This window comes from Pinus tabuliformis, chromosome 4_1, assembly GCF_031772625.1.
Source record: "Pinus tabuliformis cultivar Carrire ecotype Pingquan chromosome 4_1, CPIR1, whole genome shotgun sequence".
Classification (NCBI taxonomy): domain Eukaryota; kingdom Viridiplantae; phylum Streptophyta; class Pinopsida; order Pinales; family Pinaceae; genus Pinus; species Pinus tabuliformis.
Genome location: NC_142303.1, coordinates 372213157 through 372228062, shown reverse-complemented (window position 1 = coordinate 372228062; position 14906 = coordinate 372213157). Strand labels below are relative to the sequence as shown.

General features: G+C 30.5%; 1 protein-coding gene across 1 annotated transcript; it reads right to left on the bottom strand.

The window, feature by feature from the left end:
* Window positions 1-11668: 11668 nt before the first annotated feature.
* LOC149175859 (borneol dehydrogenase, mitochondrial-like) lies at window positions 11669-14032 on the bottom strand. The gene is made up of 2 exons (XM_089422967.1): window positions 13902-14032; window positions 11669-12800 (listed from the first exon to the last, which is right to left on the bottom strand). The coding sequence occupies exons 1-2, from the start codon at window positions 13916-13918 to the stop codon at window positions 11957-11959; spliced, it is 861 nt and encodes a 286-aa protein (XP_089279093.1). The 5' UTR covers window positions 13919-14032; the 3' UTR covers window positions 11669-11956.
* Window positions 14033-14906: the final 874 nt, after the last annotated feature.

The window sequence follows — 14906 nt, the reverse complement described above, 5'->3', positions numbered from 1 at the left end:
ACTCTGAATATTCTATTAAGCAAAATATGTCTTACATAGATTTTTTGACTCCCATCAGCATGGAAAATTGACCTCATATACAATCAACTAACTCCCATCAGCCTAAAGAATTGATTCTACTGATCAACTCAAAAGACTATGTTCTCACATGGATCTATGAACTATCATCAACTGAAATCCACCATGATCAATTGATCCTCGACCAACTCTAATTAGATTGTCCAACTACCATTCAATTGAGAAATTGTTCCTTTCACTGAAGCTTCACAATCACTACTCCATATCCATGAAGTCATTGCTCCTCTACTCTATGTGGACCTCCTTTCATCTATTTTGAAACTAGATCCCAAGAATTTGTACTCAACTCGATTCAGCTCTACAGTACAACCTCTAGCAGCAAGACATCCTCATATCAATCTTAATACCACAAATATGTGCTCTTAACTCTAGTAAAATAGCGGCCACATGAAATCTGAAATACAATCATAATATAAAACCCTCACATCAAAATATAATGTTGCATAATACAATCAACAACAAAAGACACTATGGCTATGTTCCAAATACATCAGCAGCTCCTGCAAAAACAAGTGTGAGAGTCACCACCAACAACTATCTAGCAGCATACAAAACTATCCAAAAAAATCTCCACTACAACAATTTCAAATCTAATCTATTCTACAACATGCTTCAGATCTCTTCACTATGTAGCCATTAACACTCATACACTAAAGAATCTATTCTCTCCAATAGGTTTGAAGCATAATCACTCTGTGAAACCTTCTCTTACACACATACACACTGAACATCAATAATCAACCAGCTCCCAATTGATGAATATAAACCAACTACCAAGTGATGAATATAAAACATGTAGAGAGAAATTTTAGCTAGGGACTAGGATTAAGGGTGCACAAATTGAACCAAATCAATACACTAAGACCACTACTTGTGCAATAAAAGGGTTCACATTATTGGAGAACATTTTTAGACCATTCCCAACCTTTACAACTAAGTCTAGAAGCCTATGGGAATTTACTTGCCAATTTTCTTTTGGTTTACATGAGGAATGCAGAGAAAATCTCGTGAAAATCCTCAATCACATGCATAACACTAGTTTAACTTGACCGAAACATTCATTCGCTCCCATAGGCATGTCTGCTAGTGTCTGAAGCCTTTTAGTTGCTCTCATGGGCTTGGCTCCATGCGACTAGGGAAAAGGATGAAGAAAAACATAAAGCCTTCAACTGAGAACCTCTGCCACCTATTGGATCACCTTCTTAAGCATCTATATAAGCCTCCAAACTCTAACATATATTTTGACACATCTGCAAGTAGATCAAACATGTCTCCCAAGTGTCACTGCCAAATTAACCTAGAAGGCCAACAAACAAGGTTGGAATGAGTGCCAAAAAGTACTCCATTCACTAAAAAACATATCCACAAGCTACAACACTTTGAAAGACCTATAACACCTCTACATCATCATCATCATCATGAGGCCAATATAATGGAATTAGTCATCTCCATGAGCATAAGAATAAAGACCTAGTTTCCAACTCAATTAGTGTGCCAATCATCATCTCCATCACATGTAGATCTACACCATCTACGTGTAGCAGCATCATCAACCAAACTAATGCCATCGTCTAACCATCATGAATGTGACATCATATCATTGAAATCAATGCCAAAATAACCATCTCAATGCCAACTCAACTAGCTACAACCATGCTACAATGAAGGCATCCAAACATCAACTAGTCTACAAGGGTTGACATTAATGCCAACATGAGCTAGTTGCCATGATGAACTAATGCCAACATAAGCTAGCTGGATCCATGCGCACCATAATGCCAACATAATTTTCACTTACCTCTTAATGTGTGGTGACCTCTCATTTGGGAGAGCACCAATTACAACAATACTCAACAAAAAACATTGCATAGCCTCCTCGATTTATAAATAGATTCTCAGTAGAAAAACCCTAACATCTTGTGATCCCATAATTAATTAGTTTCAACTATATAGTGGGATGTATTTGATAAAGAGGACTCTTTTACATTAAATAATTATCCACTAAATATTTAATGGGCATTATTCAAAGCAAATGGTGACATATATCAATTGACTAACTCCTAAGTACCCTAAAGTGGGGATTTTAGGGTAGGGATTGAATAATTTGTTTTTATATTGGTGATAGAAAATGCTATTTTCCATGCAAAAAATGGCCAATATATATAAAACATTGCTTAAAACATGGTAACTTGGAAGGGGAGTCAAATATCAGATAAAGAAAACACATTTTTTTCTTTTTATAATATATAGAAATGGAGAATATTTCAATACTAATTATAGTTATTTCTTGTAATTACAAAGGAGAGTCACCTATGCTTGGAATTAATAATGTTGCAATTTGTAGTAGAGATGGCATGTGACAGAATTGGAGCTTCTCCAATGAAGAAAATGACAATGTTATTATTGAAAATGAGGGGATACATAGATTGAATTATGACATATTTATTTCCGTGGATGATAATTCAACCTTAGATGTGATCTATGAAGATATTAATGATGTACATCTTACTTATAAGACACATAAGCCCCTATGTAGAGGCTAAAAGGTGATTCTTCTCTCTACTATCTTGATATTTGTCAACTTGAAGGTTATGAGTGGTATTTCAAAAGCATGTATGAAATGGAGCGTAAGGCATGTAAGATAATTATTTCTATGATAATAAGTTTTTGTTTATATTTTGTAAATGTAATATATAATATGTATATCCGCTATTTAAGGTTATGAATGGTATTTAAAACACGTGTGAAATATATCCTAAGGTATGTAAGATAAATTTTTCTATATGAATACAATATTTTTTTCTATTTTTAGTGATTGTGATTTATATGGTTTGATATCCACGAGTTAATATATTATTATTTTTTTTTGGTAAATCATTAGCTAATATTTTTCTACTATTGTCAAATATTTTATCTTGTACATACCAACAATTTTGTGCACTCATTAAAGATATAGGAATGGAGTATCCCACACTCCATGTATGTCCTAATGATTATAGTATATATTAGGTAAAATATGCAAGAACGTTTGAATTCCATAAATGTTGAATTAACAGAAATTGAAATGATTAGGTAACAAATAAGGTACCTGTGTAAGGTTATTCATCAAGTTCCCATAATTACATATTTTAAATTATTACTGAGATGCAAAAACATAACATAATACATGAACGATCATGCATAGAATTGAAGTGGAGATGGTGTTATCCACATGCCTAGAAATGACTCTACTTTAGGGATGTTAAGGAATGATGACCCACCTCATAATGTTAAAATTTTAGTGGTATTTGATGGAATTAATTCATTTGGGGAGCTTGTATCCATTTACTCAATTTGACTATTATTTTTTATAAATAATAACCTTTCTCCTTGGATGTCAAGAAAGAGGGAATAGATAATTGAGGCATAATTTTTCCATGAATTTATAATTAGGAATGTTTGCATCATTACAATTCTCTTTTAATCGTTGCTACATATTTCGTATGTTGAAGGAATCAATTATACATATTTTCAAATAACTAGATATGTAACAAGTTAGAAGTATGGATGTATTTATTGATAAAATTTTAGATTTATGGATCATGATTACTAGGTATGACATCTCCAAACTAATAGAACAAAAATTTATTTCAATTTCATAAAATTCTTACATCAACAACTCATGATGTGCCCACACTAACACATCTTTGTGGTATGTAAATTGATTCGAATGTAGCTCAAAATTTTCTCTATTAATTCATATATATTTTTGAATGATTTGGTATTATATTAATATTATTCTATATTTTGTAGGTATTAAAAAAATAAAATATGCATGTCCAATATATGGTTCCAAAATAATATCTAGGTGTTCAAGAAGTTTAGGAAAGCTGTTGTATGATAAGTATAGTCATTTCCTCCTTAGGAGCCATAGATAGTAAACTATAGATATTAAAAGAAATAAGCAAACAAACAAACTTCAATGGGCAGGGAGAGACTAGGAAAAAAAACATGAAGAATGATGTTGAGACATGAAAAAAAATTCTTCAATGGGTAGGAAGAGATTAGGAAAATAACCATGAAGAATGATGCTTAACCCTGAAAAAAAGAATATGAAAATAATCAAGGTAAACAAATAGTTTTAGTAAATCCCTATTCTTTATTGGTTCTAGTGTTTTTATTTTTTTGTATTTACTCTAATAATAAATATATTTGTTTATGTTTCCTAAAGTCATCAAGGTGGGCTTGAAATTATACTCCATCCAATTTAGTCAATTTCCCTATTGTGATAACCTACAATTAGCTCCTTGGTTTGATACAATGCATATTGGAAAGAATTCCATAGAATATTTATGAAAAATTTTAGATGGTAGGAATAAAAAAGACAAAATTGTTAATGTTATTAGTGACATTGAGGAATCCAAGATAATATGTGGACATATATACTCAAGGTCAATGTGGTTGGTGGATATGTTGCACTTGAAGGCATTTAAGGATTTTGTTAAATAAATTCATGTCTAGAGGGTCAAGGTTTGAAGGCTATATGGTATATCAACCCATGAGTATTTTAATGAGTATTTACAACAAATAGTAGGTGAAATTAATTTTCCTTTCTTTTGGAATTTCAATTCCATGAACAAATTTGAAAGGGAGGTGTTGCTCGTGAACATTCTATGGAGAAAACTAATAGGGATTAAATTATATATATATATATATATATATATATATATATATATATATATATATATATATATATATATATATATATATGAGCTAATTGTAGGTTATCACAATAGGGAAATTGACTAAATTGGATGGAGTATAATTTCAAGCCCACCCTGATGACTTTAGGAAACATAAACAAAAATATTTATTATTAGAGTAAATACAAAAAAAATAAAAACACTAGAACCAATAAGGAATATGGTTGTAACTAAAACTATTTGATTACCTTGATAGGGAGGTGTTGTTAGTGAACATTCTATGGAGAAAACTAATAGGGATATAAATATATATATATATATATATATATATATATATATATATATATATATATATATATATATATATACATATACATTACTTCTTTTTTCATCTAGTTTGTAAAGAGTGTGATGCATTGCATTTATACATTGCAAATAATCTCAATTAGATGAAGGTAATAAAAATGATTTAAAGAAATTTATTATAGTTTATCATGGAGTGGGTTGATGAAATTAGTTAGAAGAGCTTATGTGCATAAGGACCCTAGCAGAGCATCTTCATGATTGTCATGGGTGGTTTACCGAGAACCACTAAGGGACAAAACTACTACTATTTATGGTAGAGACAAGTTTAATAAGATGTGCATTCTCATGTATTGTAAAAATACCATGAAGAGATAAGATGCATCAAACATGTTATTTAAAAGGGTCCAACTTTACTTTGGATAACAAGAAGTAATATTAGATTTAAATGATATACTTCTCAATACATTTTGGAATACACTTTGGGATAAGATTCACACCAAGTTGAAGAGATCGACAATTTTCCATCCATAGACAAATGAGTGGGAAAATATGATGAACACGACATTGGTTAATATTTTGAATAGTCACAATCAAAATCATCTAAGGACCCAACACAAAAATTTAGTTTACATTCGGTGGTCTTATATTAGATAACTCCATACTTCTACCAACAAGTCCCATTTTGAAACATATTTTGGTATATCCCCACCTTTAGCCTTAGATGTTGTATATGAATAGTAAGGAGTGAGGGAAGACAACATAGGAGAAGCATTGAAGGTCAAAAAAATTGTTAATAAGATAAAACAAATCCATTTGCAAATACAAGAGACATTGAAGAAGTCACGAGAAAAGTGCAAGGCCTTGCGTGATCAACAGAGGATTGAAAAAACATTCAAGGTGGGATGCAAAGTTTTGTTGTAACTCAATAAATAAAGGCAATAGGGTCCTAGTAATAAGATTAAGACTATACAATATTGTCCTTTTGAAAGCTATACAATATTGTTCTTTTCAAGGCTATACAATATTATATTAAGAATCAAATGAATAGAGAGTAATTGAATTGTTATACTTTCAATTACTTCTTCTCTTTCGACATTGAAATATTTCATTATAATAAATATTAAATATATATATATTTTCTCTCCCTATATCCATGTATATGAAGTTGATATTGAAATAGATCACTTAACATGGATATTTAAATAGCTTATTTAAGATAGCCTTGAAATATTTCTAAAAAATATAAGAGTTATACATCTTACTTTATCTCTCTCTTTAAATTTGATATAAAATTATGTTATTTCATATGGATATAGAAATATTTGATTTATTGTTGAGAGAGAAACTGAAATATTTTCACAACATTAGGTTGTAATATCAACAACCAACTCAACAAGCACATTGAGAGTGATATTATTGATGTTTCATAATGCTTTCAATTAGAATTAACCAAACATGTATATTCATTTTTGTTTTTTTTATTATAGTTGATATTGTTTTTTTTAAGAATATTTTATTTTTATTTACAGAGGAACAAGTGTCAACTCAATGTTGAGCACAGAAAGAATTACACATCTCCAAAGAATTACACATCTCCCTCATACTAGGTTGCAAAAAGTAGAATGCACCTCATGTTGCTACAATGAGATTGAGATTAAGTAAAAGTTGATTTAATAAACATAAATTGTTAACCCAAAGTTAGATTTTCAAAATTCTTTTTTTAATGATACCAACTTTAAGGAGAAAATAAATTTGAAAAAATAAAAACAAACTCCCATAAATCATTAGGAAAATTTTGAGGTAAAAAATGAGCCTCAAAACAAAAAATGTACTAACAAAATTAACTTTAAGAGAACCAATAAGATTCAAGGTGATGATGTCATCCCCAAGGGGAAATACTTTGGAGGGAGAAAAAGAAAACTATTTTTTTTTTCAATTGTATTTTTAGCTTATCTCCTTATAGGTTTACTCAAATGTCATGTATACACACTCTTTGATTCCAAATCCAATGAGTAGTCATTGTGCATACTTCCGAGAATATATGTTGAATACTTTTTTCATGTATCTTAATTTTTTCCCATGCGAGTCTTGTCATGTAGAGTGGGTACTCAGTTGATGTGGAATTTAATTCTACATCCAATGGTTATGTCTTGTCATGCATAGTGAGTATGGGTTGATGTAGAATTTAATTCTAAATCCAATGGTTACATTAACATTTGAGTAAACATATAAGAAAATAAGATGAAAATAAATTTAAAAAAAAAAAAAATTTCCTTTATTTTTCTTTAAAAATTCATAACTCTTGTTTTATTATATTACTTATGAGGCTCATTTTAGACCTCAAAATATATAATCAGTCATAACCAAACTAAGAAATAAATACCTAAAATACCCTAAAAAATCAAAATAAAAATGAAAACATTTTCTTTTAAATACATAATTTTAAAATAAATAATTAAATATCAATACCATTAAAATGTTTATCTCTTGAAAAAACACTAAATAAATTCAACAATCTATATAATAGAATAAAATAATTATTTCTTCATAGTTATTGAGAAATTAATATTAATTTTAATTAATATAGTAATAGTAATAGTAATCATTATTATAAATATTAAATTCATATTTACTTTTAAATACTTTTATATTTACTAATTTTACCATTTTTCCATTTTATATTATACATTTAATATTAGGTTAAAAGAAAAATACATATTCGTTTTTACTCTTAAATGTGTCAACATGAATAATCAACCAATCACAAATTTTTATTTAACTTCTTCAAAAAACAATCAATAAAATTAAACCTGCGTTCTGTTTAATCCATTTCAAAGTTTTATTCTTCGTGAATAATCCAAAGTTAAATGGTGGATGTTAATAGGCATGGGAATCAAATTTCAAACGAAGGATCTTGCCCCCGCTTATACGTAGCACAAAAAATAATTCTCTATACTTTTTTAAACCGTACAAACCTAATCTCCTCACTTTCTTTTTTTTCCCTGTACAAAGATAATCTCCTCTCTTTCTTTCTTTTTTCCCTTCCACAGTAACTCTATAACCACAACTTCCGTGGAGAGCTTACTCTTTAAATTTCAAAATTAAATTTAGTGGTTGTCAGTATAACACCACAATTGTGGAGAGCTTACTCTTTAAATTTCATCGCATCGTGGTAAATATGTGTTCCTAATTATATCAAAATTAAATTTAATGGTTGCCAGTTTAACACCACAATTTTCCTGGAAAGCTTACTCTTTAAATTTCATAAGTCTTAGTAAATATGTGTTTCTAAAATTTAAAACAAAATAGAAAAATAACATCTCATTATGTCAAACACTAAATCCACCCAAATCCACCCAAATGATAACCCAATATTTATTCCCTTGCAACCTGCTCCATAGCTTAAAACAAACCAAAAAATTCTGAATACTACAGCTTAATAACAAGTCCATATATAAAGTCCATATATAAGCAACTTACTCACTCTGAACATCCTCCATGGCTTTTAAGGAAAGAAAACACTTACAAATTTTACTGGTCTTTCAGTCATCAGAAAAAACTTACTGGTCTTTCAGTCATCAGAAAAAACTTTCAGTCATCAGAAAAAACATAATTTGGTATGTCCCCCCCTTTAGCCTTAGATGTTGTATATGAATAGTAAGGAGTGAGGGAAGACAATATAGGAGAAGCATTGAAGGTCAAAAAAATTGTTAATAAGAGAAAACAAATCCATTTGAAAATAAAAGAGACATTGAAGAAGTCAGGAGAAAAGTGTAAGGCCTAGCATGATCAACACAAGATTGAAAAAACATTCAAGGTGGGATTTTGTTGTAACTCAATAAATAAAGGCAATGGGGTCCTAGTAATAAGATTAAAACCATACAATATTGTCCTTTCCAAGGCTATGCAATATTATATTAAGAATCAAATGAATTACACATATCTTTCTTATCACTCTTATTAGACAGTAATTGAATTGTTATACTTTCAGTTACTTCTTCTCTTTCAACATTGAAATATTTCATTATAACCAATACATATATATTCTCTCCCTATATCCATGTATATGAAGTTGATATTGAAATAGATCACTTAACATGGATATTTAATATTTTATTTATGATAGTCTTGAAATATTTCTAAAAAATATAAGAGATATACATCTTAATTTATCTCTCTCTTTAAACTTGATATAAAATTATGTTATTTCATATGGATATAGAAATATTTGATTTATGGTTGAGATTGAAAGTGAAATATTTTCACAATGTTGGGTTGTAATATCAACAAGCACATTGAGAGAGATTATTGATGTTTCATAATGTTTTCAATTAAAATTAACCAAACATGTATATTCAATTTTGTTTTTTTATTATAGCTAATATTGTTTTTTTTAAAAGAATATTTTATTTTTATTTACAGAGGAACAAGTGTCAACTCAATGTTGAGCATAGAAAGAATTACACATCTCCCTCATACTATGTGTAGAAAGTAGAATGCACCTCATGTTGCTACAATGAGATTGAGATTAAGTAAAATTTGATTTAATAAACATAAATTGTTAACCGAAAGTTGGATTTTCAAAATTATTTTTTTAATGATACCAACTCTAAGAAGAAAATAGATTTGAAAAAAATGAGTCTCAAAAAAAAAATGTACTAATAAAATTAACTTTAAGAGAACCAAAAAGATTCAAGGTGATGATGTCATCCCCAAGGGGTTGGAGGGAAGAAATTTTTTTTTTTTTTTTTTTTTTCCAATTGTATTTTCAGCTTATCTCCTTATAGGTTTACTCAAATGTCATGTGTAGTCATTGTGCATACTTCCGAGAAGACACATGTTGAATATGTTTTTTCATGTATCTTCATTTTTTCCCATGCCGGTCTTGTCATGTAGAGTGGGTACTCCATTGATGTGGAATTTAATTCTACATCCAATGGTTATGTCTTGCCATGCATAGTGGGTACTCAGTTGATGTGGAATTTAATTCTAAATCCAATGGTTACATTAACATTTGAGTAAACATATGGAATTCAATTCTACATCCAATGGTTATGTCTTGTCATGCATAGTGGGTATTGGGTTGATGTGGAATTTAATTCTAAATCCAATGGTTACATTAACATTTGAGTAAACATATAAGAAAATAAGATGAAAATATATAAATAAAGAATAGTTTCCTTTATTTTTCTTCAAAAATTCATAACTCTTATTTTATTATATTACATATGAGGCTCATTTTAGACCTCAAAATTATATAATCAACCATAATCAAACTAAAAAGTGTACCTAAAATACCCTAAAAAAATCAAAATAAAAGATGAAAACATTTTTTTTAAATACATAATTTTAAAATAAATAATTAAATATCAATACCATTAAAATGTTTATCTCTTAAAAAAAAGACTAAATAAATTCAATATTCTATATAATAGAACAAAATAATTATTTTTTCATAATTATTAAGAAATTAATATAATAATAGTATGGTAATCATTTTTTTAGATAGGTAACCATGGGGATTTGAACCATTGACCTATGGCAAAGACTGCCTTAAAGTATAGCCATTCACCATCAATCCAAATCCAAAGCCCCTTAAGCTGTTATAGGATAATCATTATTATAAATGTTAAATTCATATTTACTTTTAAATACTTTTATATTTACTAATTTTACCAATTTTCCATTTTAACCAATCACAAATTTTTATTAACTTCTTCCCCAAAAAAACAATAAAATTACACCTGCCTTCTGTTTAATCCATTCCAAATTTTTATCAAGTTAAATGGTAGATGTTAATAGGCATGGAATCAAATTTGAAATGAAGGATATTGCCCCTGCTTATAAGTAGCACAAAAAACAATTCCCTATACTTTTTTTAAACTGTACAAACCTAATCTTCTCACTTTATTTATTTTCCATGTACAAAGATAATCTCCCCTCTTTCTTTTTCTTCTCTCTTTTTTTTCATTTCCACAGTAAAAAGGATGAAAACCACTTCGTCTTAGAGTGCCCAGCATACAACCACATTAGATCTCAGTGTCACAATTTTTGTTACAATACTGACCTTCCTAGACTTTTACAATGTCAAAATTATAGTGAACTCTGGAGGCTTCTCTCCAAGCTTTTTGACCATAGTAATAAAGTCTTAAATCAAAATAAATAATTTGTTTCTTTGGGTTCTACATACCAATGTTTGGTCTCAACTAACTTTAACTATCATCATCATCAAAATTAAATTTAATAGTTGTCACTATAACACCGCAATTTGGATAGATAACTTACTCTTTAAATTTCATCACATGTGAATAAATATGTATTCCTAAATATATTAAAATTAAATTTAGTGGTTGTCATTTTAACACCACAATTTTGGTAGAGAGCTTACTCTTTAAATTTTATGGCATCTTGTGAAAGCTTATTCTTTGAATTTCATCTGGTAAATATGTGTTCCTAAAATTGAAAACAAAATACAAAAAATAACATCCAACACTAAATCCACCCAAATAATTACCCAATATTTATTCACTTCCAACCTGCTCCATAGCTTAAAACAAATCAAAAAATTCTGTATACTACAGCTCAATAACAAGTCCTTCATATATAAGCAACTTACTCACTCTGAACATCCTCCATGGCAAAATTCTGTATACTACAGCTCAATAACAAGTCCTTCATATATAAGCAACTTACTCACTCTGAACATCCTCCATGGCTTTTAAGGAAAGAAAAAACTTACAAATTTTACTGGGCTTTCCGTCATCAGAAAAAACTTACAAATTTACTGGTCTTTCAGTCATCATTAATATTGATAGAGATATTCTCCATGGCTTTAAGGAAAGAAAAAACTTACAAATTTTAATTTTACTGTTCTTTCAGTCAAACCATTATTATTGATAGAGGCCCCAGGAATGGTTGACGACTGTAAATCCTCCATCGACTACAAGATTGTGACCACTTACATACTTAGCTTCATCACTGGCCAGAAATAATCCTGCTTCTGCTACATCCTCGGCTCGCAGAACTGTACCCTTCAAATTGGCTAAGCTGTGACACCATTCCTCCACTTTCAACTTGTCTTCTTCGGTGATGCCTGAGGCCCTGTGATCGGTTTCTTGCGTTTCAACAGATTTAAAGACGCCAACGGACATGGAGGTGGCAACTCCATAAGGAGAAACGGAGTTGACCCTGATCCCATACTTGCCCATTTCGGCCGCTGCGTTCTTCACAAGCCCTAGAATCGCATGCTTTGATGCAGTGTAAGCATACGGAGAGATCCCTCCCATTATGCCCGCTATGCTCGCTGTGCATATTATGGATCCTGCCTTCCTCGGAATCATCACGCGGCCTGCGTGCTTGATACACAACATCGCCCCCTTCACATTCACATTCATCACTCTGTCGAAATCATCCATGTCATACTCTGATACCACAACGCCAGCAGAATTAGCGTTAGGGTTAGGGTTTTCAATGACCCCTGCGTTGTTGAACATGATATCGAGGTGCCCGTGCATCTTGATGGTTTCATCCACTGTTGATTTCATGTCCTCCTCTCTGCTCACATTGCAGTGCAAGTACGTTGTCTGGGGTCCCAGATCTTGACAGAGCTCCAGGCCTCTCTTGTCTGCAATGTCTGCGATTATGACTTTGGCTCCCTCGCGGATGAAGACACGAGCAATGGTTTCCCCTATTCCTCCAGCTCCACCTGTGATTATCGCCACTTTTCCCTCCAACCTGCGCGCAGAAAGAAAGAGAAAAAAAGATCGATTACCTCATGCTGTGAAATATCGTGAAGGAGTAACCGGGCAACAAATTTTTGGAAAGCAAGAAAATTCTAATTTCTCATGGCCTTGAATCTAAATAGGTAGAATTAATATCGTGAAGGAGTAACCGGGCAACAAATTTTTGGAAAGCAAGAAAATTTTAATTTTCATGGCCTTGAATCTAAACAGGTAGAATTTTAGTTTTGCTAGCTGTTTTGGATGATTATAGTTAAATTTTTGTTATATTTTTGTTTAATTTGTCTAAAATTTGGTAGAGATAGGGGTAATTACAACTGAGCTCTAAATTTTAGACAATTCTAGGCTGAATATATATATATATATGTAGTCAAAAACCAATTTTGAACAACAAAGATTAAAATATGGCCCAAAAAATAATTTATCAAATTTAAGCAAAAAAAACTAAGACAATGTAGGTTTTAGGTTCAATATAAGTCACAAGTCTCTATTTATATCAATAAATGAATTTTGAATGGGCTAATTTATAATAGGAAAAAATTTCTCTCATAAATCATAGTTAATCTTGTCAAATCCATGAGACCTAAATTAGTTGGTTTGTGTAAAATTTAGTCTCTAAAAAATCCTCACATACTTTGACCTCTTAAAAAGAATTAAACTTCCCTTGAGCCCATTAAACTTAGGTAAGGCGGGCTAAGGCTTTAAAATAGGCTAGGAGGCTAAGGCTTTAAAGGAGACTAAAGCTATTCCATAGTATTCCGTATTAAATTAGGCTAAACCACTACACATACTTAAAATAAAACATAACATTTAGAATCAAGAGGAAAATCTATTTACAACCAAAACGAAAAACCTACTTTCTACCAGGTTTTCATATCAGCCTTTTGGCATTCATACCTTCTAACAATGTTATTCACAGTGGCAAACATATTTGCGGTCTTTGATGGTGAAGAAATTTGACGAATCAAAAACCTAGTGCACAGTTTTTTTCAGAAATATCGAATATCACAAAATACCTAACAATATCACAATTTATATCTAGCTCACCGTTCTTTTCCAGAAATCTCTACAAGTATGTGGGTCTATTAAACCACACCTGTGAAGTTTCTTCATAAAGCGTTGAATTTTATTTAGATTCTGCGTGCAGGCTGGCCATGCCTTGGAAATGGCCCATTAGAGACGTGCTGCGTTGTGCGTGCGCCTGAAGAGATGGCGCAACCTACTGGCATTTGCTTGTTAAATCTTGACAAAGTGAGGGTATTATAATTTATATGGTAGTCGGCAGTTATGTTTATAGATCTTTATAGTCTGGTTTATGCAGCCGTGGTGGAATTATTTGAGATTGAAAACTTGCTCTGGAATCAATTAATTCTTCTCTTATCCAATATAAGATTCTGGCCAATACAATATGAGATTCTAACCACTTTGAATGATTATTTGCGTGGGTTGGACGTTTCGGACATTTCATCGAAGGCCAAAAAGTCAGCTGAAAATTTATTTTAGATGGGATTGATTGACAAAATCAAATTCCTTGCAGTTCTTTACGACTGCTTTCTGCATCAAAAATGGAAGAGCGGATTTCATGCAGATAGGAATCAATTAAATTATATAAATAAAAATTATATGCAATGAACAAAGGATCTCAACCAATCAATTTTGAGAAGGTGGCCAGTTTTTTAATGAAATAGGAACAAGACGTTGGCTGTCTGAACTGTTATATTTAAGTGGGGTGGTAAGACTTTTAGCTGATTGGTACTGTATGGCAATTTTTTTTTATTTCTTTATTTAAATTATGGTGAGTATGTTAGGTTCATGATCAACAACAATCAAAGTATATTAAATGTGATTGCAAAGTATATTAAATGTGATTGTATTATGTTAGGGAAATTATGAATTTTCAAAATGTTTTTTTAATGTATAAATAAATGTTTTTTTGTTTAACCAGATTTAATCATTCGAATTTATGTTAATAGTTTTTTTAAAGCCAAATTCCAAGTAAAACTTATTGCAATTTTTTAAGGAAAAAAATCAATTTTTAAATTACATTTTTCTTTAATTAGTATTCTTTAAGTGTTATTTTTTAAGTTTTCTAGTCTTTTTT